At 42.7% G+C, this 18919-nt stretch overlaps 1 protein-coding gene across 1 annotated transcript; it reads right to left on the reverse strand.

Moving 5' to 3' along the window:
- Window positions 1–584: 584 nt before the first annotated feature.
- LOC129851148 (nucleoside diphosphate kinase B-like) lies at window positions 585–15990 on the reverse strand. Its single transcript, XM_055917476.1, has 5 exons — window positions 15484–15990; window positions 4585–4715; window positions 4275–4376; window positions 3165–3277; window positions 585–2892 (listed from the first exon to the last, which is right to left on the reverse strand). The coding sequence occupies exons 1-5, from the start codon at window positions 15632–15634 to the stop codon at window positions 2772–2774; spliced, it is 618 nt and encodes a 205-aa protein (XP_055773451.1). The 5' UTR covers window positions 15635–15990; the 3' UTR covers window positions 585–2771.
- Window positions 15991–18919: the final 2929 nt, after the last annotated feature.

The raw sequence follows: 18919 nt of genomic DNA on the forward strand, positions 1-18919 counted from the left end.
GGGTTGTGCTTCGGAGGACGCATGGCTTTCGACCTTCGTCTCTCCCGAGCCCGTACGGGAGTTGTAGCGATGAGACAATATAGTAATTACTAGCGATTGGATACCACAAATTGGGGAGAAAATGGGATAAAATAAATAAAAAATATATAAAATTAAATGTGCAGTAGTTGACTCAAAGAGAGAAAGACAATAGTTGAACAGTTTTAAACAAATTAATTTCTTCAAAAATGAAGGAGAAGCGAGAGAAATCTATATTTAGTTTTTTTCCCTCACTTACCTAGCGAATGCAGCTAGCTAGTTTAGCCTACTCAAAGACAGAGAGGGATGCTATGTTAGCTAGCTGGCTATGGCTATCCAACACTGGAACTTTTCCAAGTCATGGTAAGCTTTTGGTTTTATGAATTTATTGCCACCGGGGGCCACCAGTGTAAATGCTAAAATTCTTGCTGACTACACTGTACTGCATAATTGTAGTGGGTAATACACCGTGATAATACATTTTTTAGAAATCATGGCAGCATCAGCATGGATTTGGAAGTTTTCAGAAACATCTCAGCTCATTTAGAAATAAAATGACGACACCATTCAGTTAATATTGGGCAAGACATGTCCCATAATAAACTAAAAACAAATTACAAATGCAGCGAATGAGTTTGTAAAGTTACAAGCTTGATGAAGTCATTGAATCCAAGTGATAAGGGACCAAATACTAACAGTTAGACTACACTATAAGTGAATTTGCCCAAATACTTCTTCAAATGTGGGTACTTTATATATATAAAGTGCTGTTATGTCTAAATGGTAAAACAGATAAGCATGAAAACACCCTCAAATAAACTAACATTCTGTAATATTGATCATTTGATCTCAAATCCAAAATGCTGGAGTAAAGCCAAAATTAACATTTTAATTTCACTGTCCAAATATAGTGCATTCAGAAAGTATTCAGACCCCTTCCTTTTTCCCAGTTTGTTACTTTACAACCTTATTCTAAAAAAAATGTTTTGTTCCCCTCAATCTACACACAATATCCCATAATGACAGCGAAAACAAGTTTTTAGAAATGTTTGCACATTTATTAAAAACTGAAATACCTTAGTTACATAAGTATTCAGACCCTTTGCTATGAGACTCAAAAATGAGCTCAGGTGCATCTTGTTTCCAGTGATCATCCTTGAGATGTTTCTACAACTTAATTGGAGTTCACCTATGGTAAATTCAATTGACTGGACATGATTTGGAAAGGCACACACCTGTCTATATAAGGACCCACAGTTGACAGTGCATGTCAGAGCAAAAACCAAGCCATAAGGTCGAAGGAATTGTCCGTAGAGCTCAGAGACAGGATTGTCGAGGCACAGATCTGGGAAAGAGTACCCATAAACATTCTGCAGCATTGAAGGTCCCCAAGAACACAGTGGCCTCCATCATTCTTAAATGGAAGAAGTTTGGATCCACCAAGACTCTTCCTAGAGCTGGCCGCCCAGCCAAACTGAGCAATCAGGGGACAAGGGCCATGGTCGGGGAGGTGACCAAGAACCTGAGCTCCAGTGCTCCTCTGTGGAGATGGGAGAACCTTCCAGAAGGACAACCATCTCTGCAGCACTCCACTAATCAGGCCTTTATGGTAGAGTGACGGAAGCCACTCCTCAGTAAAAAGCATATGACAGCCCGCTTGGAGTTTGCCAAAAGGCACCTACAGGACTCTGACCATTAAAAACAGGATTCTCTAGTCTGATGACACCAAGATTGCACTCTTTGGCCTGAAAGCCAAGCGTCACGTCTGGAGGAATCCTGGCACCATCCCTACGGTGAAGCATGGTGGTGGCAGCATCATGCGGTGGGGATGTTTTTCAGCGGCAGGCACTGGGAGGCTAGTCAGGATCGAGGGAAAGATGAACGGAGCAAAGTACAGAGAGATCCTTGATGAAAGGTCCTGAGTGCTCTGGAGCAGGTTCAGACTGTGGCGAAGGTTCACCTTCCAACAGGACAACAACCTTAGGCACACAGACAAGACAACGCAGGAGTGGCTTTGGGACAAGTCTCTGTATGTCCTTGAATGGCCCAGCCAGAGCCCGGACTTGAACCCCATCGAACATCTGGAAAGACCTGAAAATAGCTGTGCAGCGACGCTCCCCATCCAACCTGACAGAGCTTGAGAGACCCTGCAGAGAATAATGGGAGAAACTCTCCAAATACAGGTATGCCAAGCTTGTAGCGTCATACCCAAGAAGACTCTAGGGTGTAATTGCTGCTAACGGTGCTTCAAAAAAAGTACTGCGTAAAGGGTCTGAATAATTATGTAAAATGTAATATTTCAGCTTTTTATATTTTATACATTTGCAAACATTTCTAACAAACTGTTTTTGCTTTGTCATTAAGGGGTATTGTGTATTGTGTGTAGATGAATGAGGGGGGAAAAAACGATTTAATTAATTTTAGAATAAGGCTGTAACAAAATGTGGAAAAAGTCAAGGGCTCTGAATACTTTCTGAACGCACTGTACATATGGTGAGGACCAAACACTATAATAGTAGCTGAGAGGCTTAGGGGTATTAGAGCCACCCACGATGGAGAGGGATGAGTATTGCACGTGGGACACTGAGTGTTGCAAGCAAGACACAAAGAGGTAGGTATGGTTATGGAGCCACTATTCCTATTGGTCGTTCTACCTTGTTCACTCTTTCAAGTTTCATTGTCACATGCACAGGATACAACAGTATAATGAAATGCTTAACTCTCTCTTTCAATCTCTGCCTACAATCTCTTTCTCATATCTGGTAGGTACTACTGTGGTCACAGCAGTCCCAATCCATCAGTTCCTTTTGATGAAACCACAGCTGGATCTCCCTCTGAGCCCCCTCTACTGAATCACTGGCATGGACCACATTTCTATAAAAAACACAAACCTACATTCATTAGTTCATTGTTAATGGCTTGAAGTCCAGTTTAATATTTTGCCATTGAAATGATGCTCAAATTTTTAAAACACACTCAATGATAAAGTTCAATGTTTATACTGTACATCCTTTTATTTTTATGCCTCTCAATTCATATTGTCGTCCAATTCAATTATCATTAAAATATTTGTTGAAAAGGGTATTGTTTCACGTTACAATAATTGGCACATCTTTCAATGTGAATCTTTGTTGAAAAAGGTTCACCTGCTGATGTGAATGCTGAAGTCCCCTCGAACGGTGCCTGCTTGGGCCTCGACTGGGTTGGTGTCTCCTATCATGACCCGAGATGTCCGGACCACATTATAACCCTCCCACACCTAGACAACAAGAATGAATGAAGTTCGCCATCAGGATTAGGGCAATCCTATTTCAAAATCAGTAAATTCAGCAAGTTAATTGAAAGTCAATCAATTTGGCACTAAATCAATATTTGAACACTGCCACTGCCATTATCTAATCCCTACACAAGTGGTTAGGTGGTTTTGAATTTAACATAAGGCAGTGTAGTCTGGGAATCTAAAATGAATTGCTTTATTTAATTGTTTCACACTCTAGCCCCACTTTGTCGGCTCAGGTATTCAAAACCAGCAACCTTTTGGTTACTGGCCCAACACTCTAACCGCTAGGCTACACTTGTAAGATATCCAGACACATGACTACAGCCCTGACTGCCTCAAGAGTCGGTGGTCAGGAAGATCTGATCACAATGCTTCTTTTAAATTGCCTACACCCGTCTATAAATGTGGGCAGAATCAGAATGTCAGGACAAAGGACGTATATTAGCACCAGGTATAAAACGGGGCTTCTCATTTCATCTGGCCATCTTTTCACTAAAACCGATTTGGAGGGTCATTACTCAAAACTAATTGAATAATGGTACAGTAGGTAGCCCAGAGGAGGTGGTTAGAGTCTAGGGCTGAGTTATGAAAAAGTTAACTGAACTGGCAAAAGGAGGGTTGCTGGTCTCAGATCATGGCAACCATCTACTACCATTGTGCAAGGTACTTCAGCAAGGGCCTTAAGAGCTGATTGTACCCGTTATTTTATAGAAATAACTGTCCAGGCGTCCATCTATTAGAGGACACCCAGACTGATCAGTGAAGTGAGAAAACAGTGTGGACTGATTCAATCCGTATCGCTGAAGTTCAGTGCTATAGCATGCTTGAAATGCAAAAGATAATTTCCAATTGAGCAGTCATTTCCAGCCTTTACCTTTCAATCGCGCTGAACTTCGGAGCTACGGACTGAATCGAGCCCTGAAACGGAGCAATTGAGGTTTGGATTATGATGCTAGATAGAGGCAGGAACCCTCACCATAACAACTATGGGACCAGAGGTCATGTAGTGCAGGAGACCGGGGTAAAACGGCTTCGTCCTTAACTCATGGTAATGCTGAGAGAGCTGCTCCTCTGGTGCCTGAAAGAAAGCCAACATTGGGTTAACCTTTATTTTAAAGTCTGGTATTTACATAGACATTTATGAATAAACCACATCCATGACAAGTTACAAATATTGTATCAGAGGACAAGTTGAGGCTACTATCATATTGCTTATACCTATCCAATCCTTTCAGATGCCTAGGAGGCAGGAGCTTTGGGGTTCATTTGGAATTGGACATTCTCACCTGTAGCATCTTCAGGCCCACGAGTTTGAAGCCTTTCTGTTCAAAGCGTTGCGTGATATGCCCCACAAGGCGACGCTGGACCCCATCTGGTTTCACTGCAACTAGAGTACGTTCTCTCACACCAGGGATCCCTATACACAGAGAAGAATTACTCTCACACACGTGCTCTATTAAACTTTTAGCAACGCGCATGCCCCGCCCACCTGTAGATTTCTCCATTTCAGACAGAAATGTCCTGTGTTTTAGTGGTGCAAAATCCACTTGTTACTTAAATCTCACTTGTTACTTAAATCTCACTGGATTGATTGCTTTCATTTTACTCTTGCGACTCTTTCCAACTCTTGCTTGTGCCCTTTCTTTTTCTGCGTTATTGTTAGGACCGCAGAAACGTTTGCAGTGACCTATCAAACACACTCCGGTAATGGCTGAAACGGGCTCGATGGACTAAAATGGTTGTCCTTTGCATCTGTAGTACATGTTTTCTAGAGCCCACTATAATGACTCCCAAGATTGAAGTATCTGCACCTTCAATGGAGCCCAAATTGACAGTGTCCCTTCTTATACAGTGCATTCGGAAAGTATTCAGACCCCTTGACTTTCCCCACATTTTGTTAGGTTACAGCCTCATTCTAAAATTGATGAAACTGTTTTCCCCCCTCATCAATTTACACACAACAAAAAGCAGACATATTACATTTACATAACTATTCAGACCCTTTACTCAGTACGTTGTTGAAGCACTTTTGGCAGCGATTACAGCCTCAAATCTTCTTGGGTAGGACGCTACAAGCTTGGAACCTGTATTTGGGGAGTTTCTCCCATTCTTCTCTGCAGATCCTCTCACCCTCTGTCAGGTTGGATGGGGAGCGTCGCTGCTCAGCTATTTTCAGGTCTCTCAAGAGATGTTCGATCGGGTTCAAGTCCGGGCTCTGGCTGGGCCACTTTAGGACATTCAGAGACACTCCTGCGTTCTCTTTGCTTTGTGCTTAGGGTCGTTGTCCTGTTGGAAGGTGAATCTTCGCCCCCAGCCTGCTCCTGAGCGCTCTGGAGCAGGTTTTCATCAAAGATATATCTACTTTGCTCCGTTCATCGTTTCTTTCAATCCTGACTAGTCTCCCAGTCCCTGCTGCTGAAAAACATCCCCACAGCATGGCGCTGCCACCACCATCCTTCACCCTAGGGATGGTGCCAGGTTTCCCCCAGACGAGACACTTGACATTCAGGCCAAAGAGTTAAATGTTGGTTTCATCAGACCAGAGAATCTTATTTCTCATGGTCAGAGTCTTTAGGTGCCTTTTTGAAAACTTCAAGTAGGCTGTCATGTGCCTTTTACTGAGAAGTGGCTTCTCTCTGGCCACTACCATAATGGCCTGATTGGTGGAGTGCTGCAGAGATGGTTGTCTTCCTGGAAGTTTCTCCCATCTCCACAGAGGAACTCTGGAGCACTGTCAGAGTGACCATCAGGTTCTTGGTCACCTCCCTGCCCAAGGCCCTTCTCCTCCGATTGCTCAGTTTGGCCGGGCGGCCAGCTCTAGAAAGAGTCTCGGTGGTTCCAAACTTCTTCCATTTAAGAATGATGGAGGCCACTGTGTTCTTGGGGACCTTCAATGCTGCAGAAATGTTTTGGTACCCTTCCCCAGATCTGTTCCTCGACACAATCCTGTCTCAGTTATACAGACAATTCCTTCGACCTCACGGCTTGGTTTTTGCTGTGAGATGCACTGTCAACTGTGGGACCTTATATAATAGACATGTCCAATCAATTTGAATTTACCACAGGTGGACTTCAATCAAGTTGTAGAAACATCAAGGATGATCAATGGAAACAGGATGCACCTGAGCTCAATTTCAAATATCATAGCAAAGGGTCTGAATACTTATGTAAATAAGGTTTCAGTTTAATAAAATTGCTTAAAAAATAATTTAAAAAAACTGTTTTCGCTTTGTCCTTATAAGGTATTGTGTAGATTGATGAGGATAAAAATGATTTAATCAATTTTGGAATAAGGCTGTAACGTAACAAAATGTGGAAAAAGTCAAGGACTCTGAATACTTTCTGAATGCACTGTAGATGCCTGGGCATTTGGATCGTTGATAAGTTGTCTTTTAAAACAAACATAGGGGAGTTAACTAAGAAGCTGAAAATAAAACTGGATTTCTTCTATAGAAATAGATTGTGCCCCTCGCTTAATAGTAGAAAGCAGATCATTCAGTCAACATTCCTACCGGTCCTAGACTATGACACCATTATTTACATGAATGCAGCTCTCACTTCATTGAAGCCCGTTGGAAGCTATTTAACACTGCGCCCTCCGTGATCAATTTTGCACTCATCATTGCATTCGCTCTCAGAAAGCGGCTGGCCCTTACTGGTGTTTCATAGGTTGGAACATTGCATTCTGTTAATTTACAAAACTCTTACGCAAAAACTCCCACATTGCCTAACATCGTTACTAACCTATGAAAGCATGAGATACCATACCCGCTCACAGGGATGGCTAACTCTTGAAATTCCTTATGTCAGTACAGATTTAGGTAAAATGGCTTTTAGTTTCTTCACACCTCACTTATGGAACAATCTTAAGATTACCCAACAGCTGGACAGATTGGTGCCTTCGGGCATTTCTGATTGTTGGTGGAGGAACAGTTCAAAGACGAATGTGCTTGTTTTTTTATAATTGTTTTTGAAATTATGCTAAGCTTTAATTTAAATATTTGCAAAAGAAACCTTGGGCTCAATGGGACTCCCTGCTAAAATAAATTAAAAACACCAACTCGTGGTCAGGTATTGATTGCACTGTCTTGGGACTTGCGTCACAAAACAGAGAAGCATTTTGATTTGGTCAGGGGTTCATTTTTTGTACGACCAAAAAAAGTAATCATTTATACCAGTTGAAATGTTTACAAATTAGATGCTCTGAAATGAAAACAGCTTCCGAAAATATATAACTGCATTATAAGAAAAGGACGCATTTTAGGGACAGGTATAAACAGGACTTTAAAATCAGTGTCTCCCTTGACCCAAAAGGTAATTTCCTCATTGTGGCATTAAAGTATTTTGTAGTACCACTTGCAGATGGGTTACGGTTCTGTGTTCTGGGTTGCCTTAGAGTGGTGGTGGTGAGGGCTATGTAGCTGGGGCAGCTCTTTGAGGCTGAAGAGAGCCCACCCCCACAGTGTGCACAAGTTTGCATATTTTGTTGTTGTTTGGGCAGGCTTTGTGGTGGTGGTTTTCTCCACACCTCAGACATTTGACTGGGTTATTGTACTGGGTTGAATTTTGTTTGAATTCTTGGCATTGGAAACAATGTTTAACTATGGTGGGTGGATGTGCCTTTTCAACTCTGTGGTGAAAGTAATGCATGAGGAAGCCTTCCTGTAGTAGTTGTATGAAGTCTTCTGGTTTGGAGGTGAATTCTGATAAATGTGGCGAGGTGGTGAGTTTGTCTGGTGAGGATTCTGTTTCTCCAGCTCGGCACAGACTTCTTTAACTGGAATGGCAGTGTGGAGCCCTGAGATGATGACCTGTTTGGAGGGTCTGTCCTGGGGTAAACCATTCCTCCTTTGTTGTGTTAGGAGGCATGACAGCTGTGCCCCAGCGAAGGCGTCCTCGGGCCAAAGAGTGAGAAGTCTATTCAAGAACAGAATGTCTCTGGTGAACACCAGGATCCCTCCTCTCTTTATGTGGGCCAATTTGGTTTATACTACAATTTCCCGTTGTTGGTTGCAGAGACCGAGTTTGCTTTTTTCCCAGGTTGTCCATGGCCTTTATCAGGATGTTTTTTCTTTGTTCAGAGGCTGTTTGGAGCATGGGCTGTGACATACACATATTTTTTATATAAAAGTAAAAAATGGATGTTAAAGAGACAATGCAATAAAATGTACACTGGCTTCTTGAATTATAAAATGAGTAACAACTACATAAATATTTAAAATAGCCTATGAGGAGAGTTTGTTTGAGGACCGAGCCGCTTACACTGTAGCTAATATGCTCTTGGTGGGTAAGGGATTACGATAAGAGAAGTGGAGTATGAGATATAGCAGATAGGCCTACCTGCTTTATAGAGTGATTATTGACTTTATAAAACGTAGTAAACAATCTGCTTGGTGAGAGTGAAGGTGATCGGGAATCGAATGCGACATTGAGGAGAAAAGTGACAGGAAACAACAAAAAAGTGCTTGAATATTTGTGTAGATCTCTCGGTGCAGCGGCCAAATTAGTCCTTCAATTTCTAATTTGAAACGTGTTGTCCATGAAATGCGCTACTCACAAAGTGACTATTGTTTGGTTGCCGTTGAAGTTTTCATAGGCCTCGTGAAAAAAACGTGATCCCCTATGGAAATCAAATGCACGTCCAACCAGTTAGTTCTGCCGCCGGCCCTGTGCTGCTGTCCTGTCTCCATGAACTCAGTGAACTCTGAGAACGCAGAGCAGGTAGGTTTCCTGCGGTGTTGTGACCCAGATATGGACGCCTCTCATATCTTTCTGAGGTAGGCTAATATGATGATATCCCTATTACTATAGCCAGCAGGATAGCCTTAACTCTGACTGCCATGGAATTCTGTTGTCATGAATAAAATAAACATTTATAGGCCTACTTAGCCTTAACCCAAGGTGGGTATACCCAGCCCTTGAGTTCTCAATTGAACGTTTGGACCATGGCTGGATCAAGTTTCAAGTTTAATTGTCACGTGCACTACTACAGTGAAATGCTTGCTTGCTCTATCACAACAATGCAGTAGTACTATAAAACATGTATTTAAAAAAGTAAATTGGAACAAAAACATAAGAAATAAGAAGAACACGAGAAAGTAAGTACGCTATATACAGGGTTAGTTCCAGGCTCAGTGCCAACACCATATTTACAATGTGCATGGATACTGGATTGGTAGGGTTAGATATGCATTGGTACGGTGACTAGGCATCAGGATCTACACATGACCAAAAGTATGTGGACACCTGCTTGTCCAAAATCTCATTCCAAAATCAGGGGCATAAATATGGAGTTGGTCCCCCCCTTTGCTCCTATAACAGCCTCTACTCTTCTGGGAAGGCTTTCCACTCAGAACATTGCTTCCATTCAGCCACAAGAGCAGTAGTGAGGTCGGGCACTGATGTTGGCCGATTAGGCCTGGCTCGCAGTCGGCGTTCCAATTTATCCCAAAGGTGTTTGATGGAGTTGAGGTCAGGGCTCTGTGCAGGCCAGTCAGGTTCTTCCACACCAATCTCCATAAACTATTTCTGTATGAACCTCGCTTTGTGCACGGGGGCATTGTCATGCTAAAACAGCAAAGGGCCTTCCCCAAACTGTGGCCACAAAGTTGGAAGCACAGAATCGTCTACAATGTCATTGTATGTTGTTGTTAAGATTTCCCTTCACTAGAACTAAGGGGCCTAGCACTAACCATGCAGCCCCAGATGATTAATCCTCCTCCACCAAACTTTACAGTTGGCACTATGCGTTCCCCTGACATCCGCCAAACCCAGATTTATCACTCCAGAGAACATGTTTCCACTGCTCCAGAGTCCAATGGCGGTGAGCTTTACACCACTCCTGCCGACACTTGGCATTGTGCATGGTGATCTTAGCCTTGTGTGCAGCTGCTCGGCCATGGAAACCCATTTCATGAAGCTCCTGATGAATAGTTCTTGTGCTGACGTTGTTTTGGCACACAAATTTTTTTCTCAAGGCAAGCTGAAGTCGGTGATTGGTCAACAGTAGGGATTCTTCAATAAAGTATTTGTTGTCATTCAACGACAGACTCGTTTTCATGCAAAAGGAAATCTTGAGAAACACTGCGCCACACGTCTTAGTTAATATAAAATTGCGCGACTAAGATCTCCTTGGAAAAAAACATCAAAATTAATGTTAGATTTCTTGAGTTGAGTTATCTTAGATGAATTCTGACTATTTTGAGGAAGTGTATACTGGCTACGGCTTCTCAAAATGGACAAACAGTACTATCGCTGCTTTTTTCTTGGATTTCAAGAGGTTTTTTAAGGGAGCATGCGAGCACACTCGTAAGGTTCTCGGCTAGGTGCCAGCCAAACTGAAGCATGCTGACGCCTTAAGGGTAGAGAAAGAGATAAAGGGATTGTAGACAGAGAGGTAGAGATAGAAATAGTAAGTGTGGGTTGAGAGACGGTATAGATCATGGGTCAGAAACAGGCTTCCGCCAGTGAATATTTTTAGGCCCCCCAAGATCTGTTCCCAAGTATTCCCACAAATTTAAAAAAGAGATGTGATTGTGTCTTAATGTAATCAAGGTATGAAATTATTGTATTTGAAAATAATACATTTTGGGGCTTAGCTGTGGTCAATTTGCACTGCAAATTATTTATAATTATTTTCCAGCCCCCCGACCATTCACTCCAACAAAAATCGGCTTGCGGCTCGATCTAGTTGCCTACCCCTGGTATAGAGGGTGCTGTGCAGCATTGAATTGTGTGATGCGCTGGTGAATTATTGATGGTGCCACAGCGCTGAAGGGCGAGAGGAAAGCACATCACTTTCCCACAGAGACGGTCACCTCTCCATCTCTCACACACACAATTGTTGTTCTAAAAGGTCAGCACTTATGTTTGTTGTTACGGCCTGTCTTTAAGAATTATGTTTATCAGAGACGACAAAAGAGCTGCTCTCCCCCTCTATCTCTCTCTACCTTTCTCTAATCCAGAGGAAGAATGTTTGATCTGCCAGACTCCTGCTGCTAAAGCTGCTACGCCTCTCACTCTCACAGAAAGAGAGAAATACACCCCCCTCTCAAAGAAAGAAAGAAATACACCCCCCTCTTTCTACCTCCATCTCACCCTTGATCCAGCAGCATACCACCCTGCATACCACTGCTGGCTTGCTTCTGAAGCTAAGCAGGGCATCTGGTCTCCCATCCAGTCCCTGGATGGGAGACCAGATGCTGCTGGAAGTGGTGTTGGAGGGCCAGTAGGAGGCACTCTTTACTCTGGTCTAAAAAATATCCCAATGCCACAGGGCAGTGATTGGGGACACTGCCCTGTGTAGGGTGCTGTCTTTCGGATGGGATGTTAAACGGGTGTCCTGACTCCCTGAGGTCATTAAAGATCCCATGGCACTTATCGTAAGAGTAGGGGTGTTAACCCTGGTGTCCAGGCTAAATTCCCAATCTGGACCTCAAACCATCATCATCAAACGCATTTCCTTGACAATAAACATGGAGAACTTTGACGAAAGGCTATCAGAACAGGTTCACAAATAAGATACATCTTCATGATACCTCGTGTATGGATTTCAACGACACTAAAATGAGTTTGAACTCCTGGAAAGAGATCAGGGAGGTAATGGGGATAGATGTGGTAAAGAGGTCAATAGAATGCAGACCATTGGAGACAGACGGACAATGGAGTGGCGCAGATTCTATAAATCTGATCTAACAAAGTGGATATTTGTCAAATTCATCATGATTGATGTATTGTAACAGGCCCAAAAAATTTTGGGATGGAGATGCAGGTGGAAAAACAGTGCAGCACCGGGAAACGGACTCCAACATCTCAGAAGAGGTAAGGTCTTCTCGTTTAACCAGTTGCTTGTAATTAGCTGGATGGCTATAGAGATTAGCCCTGAATCACTACGTGTGGTGCACAACAATTTATTGGATGTGTATAACAGCTCCCCGAAGCGCAAGAAGTCTGGACACTCCGACTTCTCTGTAGGCGGCATCATTTTAAATACTGTACGCCACTGCAGATTTCGGATTGACCATCATTTGGCTTTTAAGGTGGAATTGCCCAATTCCATTCCACATTTCCAGCTGGATCGCATTTTGTACAGCAGTCTCAGGGGTTAACGGGAAAAAAATAATCCCATGACTGAAACTTAAGTCGATCTCAGATCAATTGTCTGGAGCCAACCTCCCCTTTCATGTCAGAAAGTCATGACCATCATTTCTTTTAGGGAAAGAAGATCATTTTGCGCATGTATTAAACTGCTAGTTTGACCAATTCCAGTCCCCTTGCTTAGAGGATCCAAGGTCCTCCCCGGGATAATTTTTATGTAGAAGGACTGAGAAGCTTAGTTCTGGTGAATTCTACTACAAAATGTATGAAAATAAATTCAAATCACACAGAACTTTTAGAAGAGCTAAGGAAATTGAAAATGACCAGAGTGAGGATGAATTAACTACGGTGGCAGGTGTGGTGAAGATCGCAGAGTTTGAGCCTCATCCTGATGAAGACAAAGATGATTCTGGCCCAGTGGGAGTGCGATTTTTTGACAGAATGGATCTTTGCCTTCTGGCAAAACGATATGTGGTGTCAGGTTGGGTGGAAAAGAGGTTGGAGATTGTTGGGTTGGTGAAAGTGACTCGAAGTGGAATATTGTTGATTTTTTGTGGAAGTGGAATCTTGTAAATTTTTTGCATTTCTGCCTTCCAGGGGGAGCGTGCGCTCCACACCACGAAACTGGGGAGAAGAAATAGGACTTACTTTCCTCTCTGGAGCAGGGCGCTGTTGAAAGGAGTGTTAACTGGGGTGACTAAGTGTTGAGGGTCAACTGAAGTTGAAGATTCCCGGTGTCTGTGACACCCGCCGTTTGTTGTGACGCAAACCTGGTGGAGAGCGTGGTGAAACAGAGAAGACACGATCTGTAATCCTGAGATTTGATGCAGAGTCTTTACCAGACAAAGTCAAGTCAGGATGTGTCGGTTGGGTTTGCAGTGTTTTAGGTGTCAAGCTTATGGTCATGTGGTAGCAGTGTGTACGAGGGAAATTCCTAGATGTGAGAAGTGCGCAGGAGGACATGAGACAAAGGAATGTGTAATATCGGTGTGTGTAAACTGTAGGGCTACCCATGGTGCTGGAGATCGGGTGTCCTGTGAGAGAAAAGCAGGTTGAGGTTGCCAGGATCAGAGTAGTGCAGAAGGTGTCTTATGCTGAGGCAGTAGAGGAAGATGGGCCCCATGGTGGCAGTGGGGTTATGGTATGGGCAGGCATAAGCTACAGACAATGAACACAATTGCATTTTATCGATGGCAATTTGAATGCACAGAAATACCGTGACGAGATCCTGAGACCCATTGTCGTGCCATTCATCCACTGCCATCACCTCATGCTCCAGCATGATAATGCACGGCCCCATGTCACAAGGATCTGTACACAATTCCTTCCTGGAAGCTGAAAATGTCCCAGTTATTCCATGGCCTGTATACTCACCAGACATGTCACCCATTGAGAATGTTTGGGAGCCTCTGGATCGACGTGTACGACAGCATGTTCTAGTTCCCGCCAATATCCAGCAACTTCGCACAGCCATTGAAGAGGAGTGGGACAATATTCCACAATCAACAGCCTGATCAACTACATGCGAATGAGATGTGTCACGCTGCATGAGGCAAATGGTCTTCACACCAGATACTGACTGGTTTTCTGATCCACACCCCTACCTTTATGTTAAAGGTATCTGTGACCAACAGATGCATATCTGTATTCCATTTTACATTTATATTTTAGTAATTTAGCAGATGCTCTTATCCAGAGCGACTTACAGTAAGTAGTGAGTGCCTACATTTTCTTACATTCATGTGAAATCATTAGGCCCAAATCTATGGATTTCACATGACTGGGAATACAGATTTTCATCTGTGTGTCACATATACCTTTAAAGAAAAAGGTATTTCAATTTCAATTAACTGATTTCCCTATATCAACTGTAACTCAGTAAAATCTTAGAAAATGTTGGATGTTTGTTGCATTTATATTTTTGTTCAGTGTAAAACTAGGATCACCCTCTTTTTTAACAAAGGCCAACACTGCTTTCAAAGTGTGCATCAAGAATTGCGCTTGCATCAAGAATTGTTGCGCATTGACTGCTTGCCAGAATACATTATTACTCCCTATGACTCTCCCAATTGTGATTGCACCTCTCGAGAGTAATATTACTCTCGCATTGAAGCCGACTAAGTAAATAGGTAAACTATTCTAATATGGGGTTGTCTGATGTAGTTTTAATAACATTATATGTCAAAAATAGAAACACTGAGTGATGAAGTATAGGCTTTGAATTGCCTACACACCGCTGTTTGAGTTGAGCAACACGGTGGTGCGAGTTGTAGACTATTTAATTCCAGTTTAGTCTGAACATTGAAGTGTCCGCTACAATCATGCATGTCCGTTTAGTGCACACAGAGTAACAAAGAAAATACAATTTGAGAAAACATTTATTTGGGAATATATTTAGTTGAACATATACCATATGTCTGTAGTAGGATTTAATCTCCAAACACCCCCAGGTCTACATCTCAAAAACGACCTCTCCAGAATCCATGTGACGGAAATCCGTCGCAGTGACAGAGAACTTTAATCCCTACAGTTAAGTGTATCTTTTTTATTAGAACAATTACTTATCGCTAATATTAAAATTAAATTCGAAATGTTTCCAAAACGGTATCGCGTATTTGCGTTTGGACAGAACATTTGGGCAGCTTTGCGCCATTTCTCTCACAAGGCTAAATGGGACGTCCAATAACTCAATTTAGCCAGCCAGTTTAATGCAATGTAATTGGAGACATGAATACTGTAAAAAGCCTATATCAAAGATTATCTATATTGACAAGATAGTCAAGTGACCGCTCTAACAATGGAAATACATGTCCTCAAAGATAGAAGGGAGGCAATGACCTCCATACAAAAATTCCTCACTTCGTTGTCTTACTTTTTGTGTGCGGAGTACGCACTCTCGCATTTCCTCTTCCTCTCTGCCCACATGTCGTTTTTTCATTGCAACTAACTCCAAACGTTGCGCCAGTGGAATGTGTGTCCAGTTACAACTTTTGCAGACAAAATAACTTCATTATACAAGTTCAACAAAATCATGAATAGCCTACTATAGCCTACTACTATAGTATGTTAGACTAGAGTGGGCTACTAACCTGATGTGGTACTGTATCCAGCGCGTCGATGTCCAAACAGGAGGCAAAATGCGAACTCAGGGATATAACTTTTTCTCGATGGTAGAACTCCCCGACAGTACGGACTCTGCAGGATAAGGTTTTTCAGCCAACACCTTTGAAATTGAACCATTATTTAAACAAGCCAAAGTTATTGTCGACCTATGAGATTCTTTAACATGTATCTATACTACCAGTAAGATCGTAACGTTAGTAGGATAGTTAGCCTTCCTCAACAACGACCACTAGTCCCACCTCCGACAAAGCGGCCGCATGGAGATGGTCCCTCAACCCGTCTCCACTAGATAACACAGCCACAAAGTCAAAATAAAAAATCATGCGTTGGGGTCTTCATTTAAGGTTCAGCATAAGGTTAACCGTGTGTATAATTCGATTTTAATAAGATAAATTGTAGAAATGTGGGCTGTTTATGACTTTGCGGCTGTGCTAACTACTGACGACCCCTCAACCTCGGTCGTCACTAACTCCTATAGAGTGGTGAGGAGGAGGAGCATCAGTGGGAGCTCCGCGGACCCTTCGTGTCCGGATGTAATTTAGCCATTCATTGTGCCTATTGCTCTGTAGAGCAATTTTTTTTCGCGCTTTCTCGTGTCAAATAACTCGTGACATTCCTGGGTTACTCTATAGTAGTGCTTCCCAAGCAAGAGTCCGTAACTCAGTAAAATCTTTGAAATAGTTTTATGTTGCGTTTATATTTTTGTACAGTGTAGTTACTGTTGCTAAAAGTTTTCAAGAATTTGAAGTTGGGAAAGTGGTCACAGTAGCTGATTTGTGTCAAAAGTTAAATTGTTTACAGTGAATATAATAAAAGGTTGGGAGTGACGTCACAAATCCCATGAAACTGGATGGAGGTCAAGCCACACTAATAAGAAGTATGTCGAAGATTTACACAGTTCATGAAGAAAATCAGTCAATTGAAATAAATGAATTAGGCCCTAATCTATTGATTTCACATGACTGGGAATACAGATATGCATCTGTTTGTCACAGATACCTTTAAAAAGAATTAGCCTCAGGTATTTTTGTGCATTCAAATTGCCAACAATAAAGGGCCAGTGCTTGAGGCGTCACTACAGACCCGGGTTCGATCCCAGGCTGTCACAGCCGGCCGTGACTGGGAAAACGAGGCGGCGCACAATTGGCCCAGCCCCAGCCGGGATTTCCTTGTCCCATCGTCCTCTAGTGACTCCTTGTGGTGGGCCGGGCGCATGCAAGCTGACCTCGGTCGCCAGCTGGACAGTGTTTCCTCTGACACATTGGTGCGGCTGGCTCCCGGGTTAAGCGAGCAGTATGTCAAGATGCAGTGTGGCTTGGCAGTGTCGTGTTTCGAAGGACACGTGGTTCTAGACCTTCGCCTCTCCTTAATCCGTAGGCGAGTTGCAGCGATGGGACAAGACTGTAACTACCAATTGGGGAGAAAAAGGGGTAAAAGTATTTTTTTTAAATGTCGTTTTGGCCCATCGATAAAATGCAATTGTGTTTGTTGTCAGTAGTTTATGCCTGCCTAAACCATAACCCTACCGCCACCATGTGGCACTCTGTTCACAACACTGACATCAGCAAACCGCTCGCCCACACGACGCCATACACATGGTCTGCAGTTGTGAGGACGGTTGGACATACTGCCAAATTCTCTAAAACGACGTCGGCTTATGGTAAACTCAGCAAAAAAAGAAATGTCCTCTCACTCTCAATTGCGTTTATTTTCAGCAAACTTAACATGTGTAAATATTTGTATGAACATAAGATTCCATAACTGGGCCATAAACTGAACAAGTTCCACAGATATATGACTAACAGAAACGGAATAATGTGTCCCAGAATAAAGGTTTGGTCAAAATCAAAAGCAACAGTCAGTATCTGGTGTGGCCATCAGCTGCATTAAGTACTGCAGTGCATCTCCTCCTCATGGACTGCACCAGGTTTGCCAGCTTTTAGTGTCTTAACGACCGTTCCACAGGGGCATGTTCATTAATTGTTTATGGTTCATTGAACAAGCATGGGAAACAGTGTTTAAATCGTTTACATTGAAGATCTGTGAAGTTATTTGGATTTATAACGAAAAATCTTTGAAAGACAGGGTCCTGAAAAAGGGACGTTTCTTTTTTTGCTTGTTTTGTCCAGAACTGAAACTAAGCGAACTATTCGAATTTTAGCAACCAGGAACTGGCAGAGTGATTTCTGCATAGTGCATCTTTAACTTTGACTATATGTAACTGCTTTGCTTTAAATAGTAAAGTAAAACTTTTTAAACTTCTTCCATCCATCTATAACACATAAGATGGCGCCGGAGAAGGCGGCAGACGTTTTAAGTGCCCCCAACCGATTGTGTTTTTTTGTTTGTAACTTATTATTTTACTTATTTTGTACATAATGTTGCCGCTACCGTCTCTTATGACTGAAAATAACTTCTGGGCATAAGGACTGCGATTAATCACCACGGATTGGCAGAATCCCTTTTTTCCTTTAACGAGTCTGACGAGAACGATATACTGCTTTCTCGGGAACAGGGCCAGATCCTTGTGATTTGCGTGAAGAGGAGGTTGAGAAAAAGGGGCCGGAGGGCGGGCTGCCTTCTGAGAATTCGTAGGGGATTAAATAAACCCCCACTTACTTCCATTCTGCTAGCAAACGTGCAATCTTTGGATAATAAAATAGATGACCTATGCGGAAGTTTAAACTATCAACGGGACATTCAAAACTGTAATATCTTATGCTTCACGGAGTAGTGGCTGAACGACGACACTATCAACATACAGCTGGCTGGATATACGCTGCATCGGCAGGATAGAACAGCGGTGTCTGGTAAGACAAGGGCCAGTGGACTATGTATTTTTGTAAATAACAGCTGGTGCACGATATCTAAGGAAGTCTCAAGCTATTGCTCGCCTGAGGTAGTGTATCTCATGATAAGCTGTAGACCACACTATCTACCTAGAGAGTTTTCATCTGTATTTTTCGTAGCTGTTTACATACCATCACAGTCAGAGGCTGGCACTAAGACAGCATTGAATGAGCTGTATTCCGCCATAAGCAAACAAGAAAACGCTCACCCAGAGGCGCCGCTCCTAGTAGCCTAGTAACTCTGGACCACCTTTACTCCACACACATAAACGCATACAAAGCTCTCCCTCTCCCTCCATTTGGCAAATCTGACCATAATTCTATCCTCCTGATTCCTGCTTACAAGCAAAAATTAAAGCAGGAAGCACCAGTGACTAGATCAATAAAAAAAAGTGGTCAGATGAAGCAGATGCTAAGCTATAGGACTGTTTTGCTAGCACAGACTGGAATATGTTCCGGGATTCCTCCGATGGCATTGAGGAGTACACCACACTAGTCACTGGCTTCATCAATAAGTGCATCGATGACGTCATCCCCACAGTGAGCGTACGTA

The sequence above is a fragment of the Salvelinus fontinalis genome, chromosome 3 (assembly GCF_029448725.1).
Source record: "Salvelinus fontinalis isolate EN_2023a chromosome 3, ASM2944872v1, whole genome shotgun sequence".
In the NCBI taxonomy this organism is placed as follows: Eukaryota; Metazoa; Chordata; class Actinopteri; order Salmoniformes; family Salmonidae; genus Salvelinus; species Salvelinus fontinalis.

Bases quoted from the DNA above. Each gene is read 5' to 3' on its own strand.
- LOC129851148 (XM_055917476.1), bottom strand. From the start codon at position 15,634: ATGGTTCAATTTCAAAGGTGTTGGCTGAAAAACCTTATCCTGCAGAGT. The intron at 4,716-15,483 runs GTTAGTAGCCCA...CTCTGTGTATAG, and splicing joins TGGATACAGTACCACATCAG to GGATCCCTGGTGTGAGAGAA. The intron at 3,278-4,274 runs GTGAGGGTTCCT...CTTGTTGTCTAG, and splicing joins CTGGTCCCATAGTTGTTATG to GTGTGGGAGGGTTATAATGT.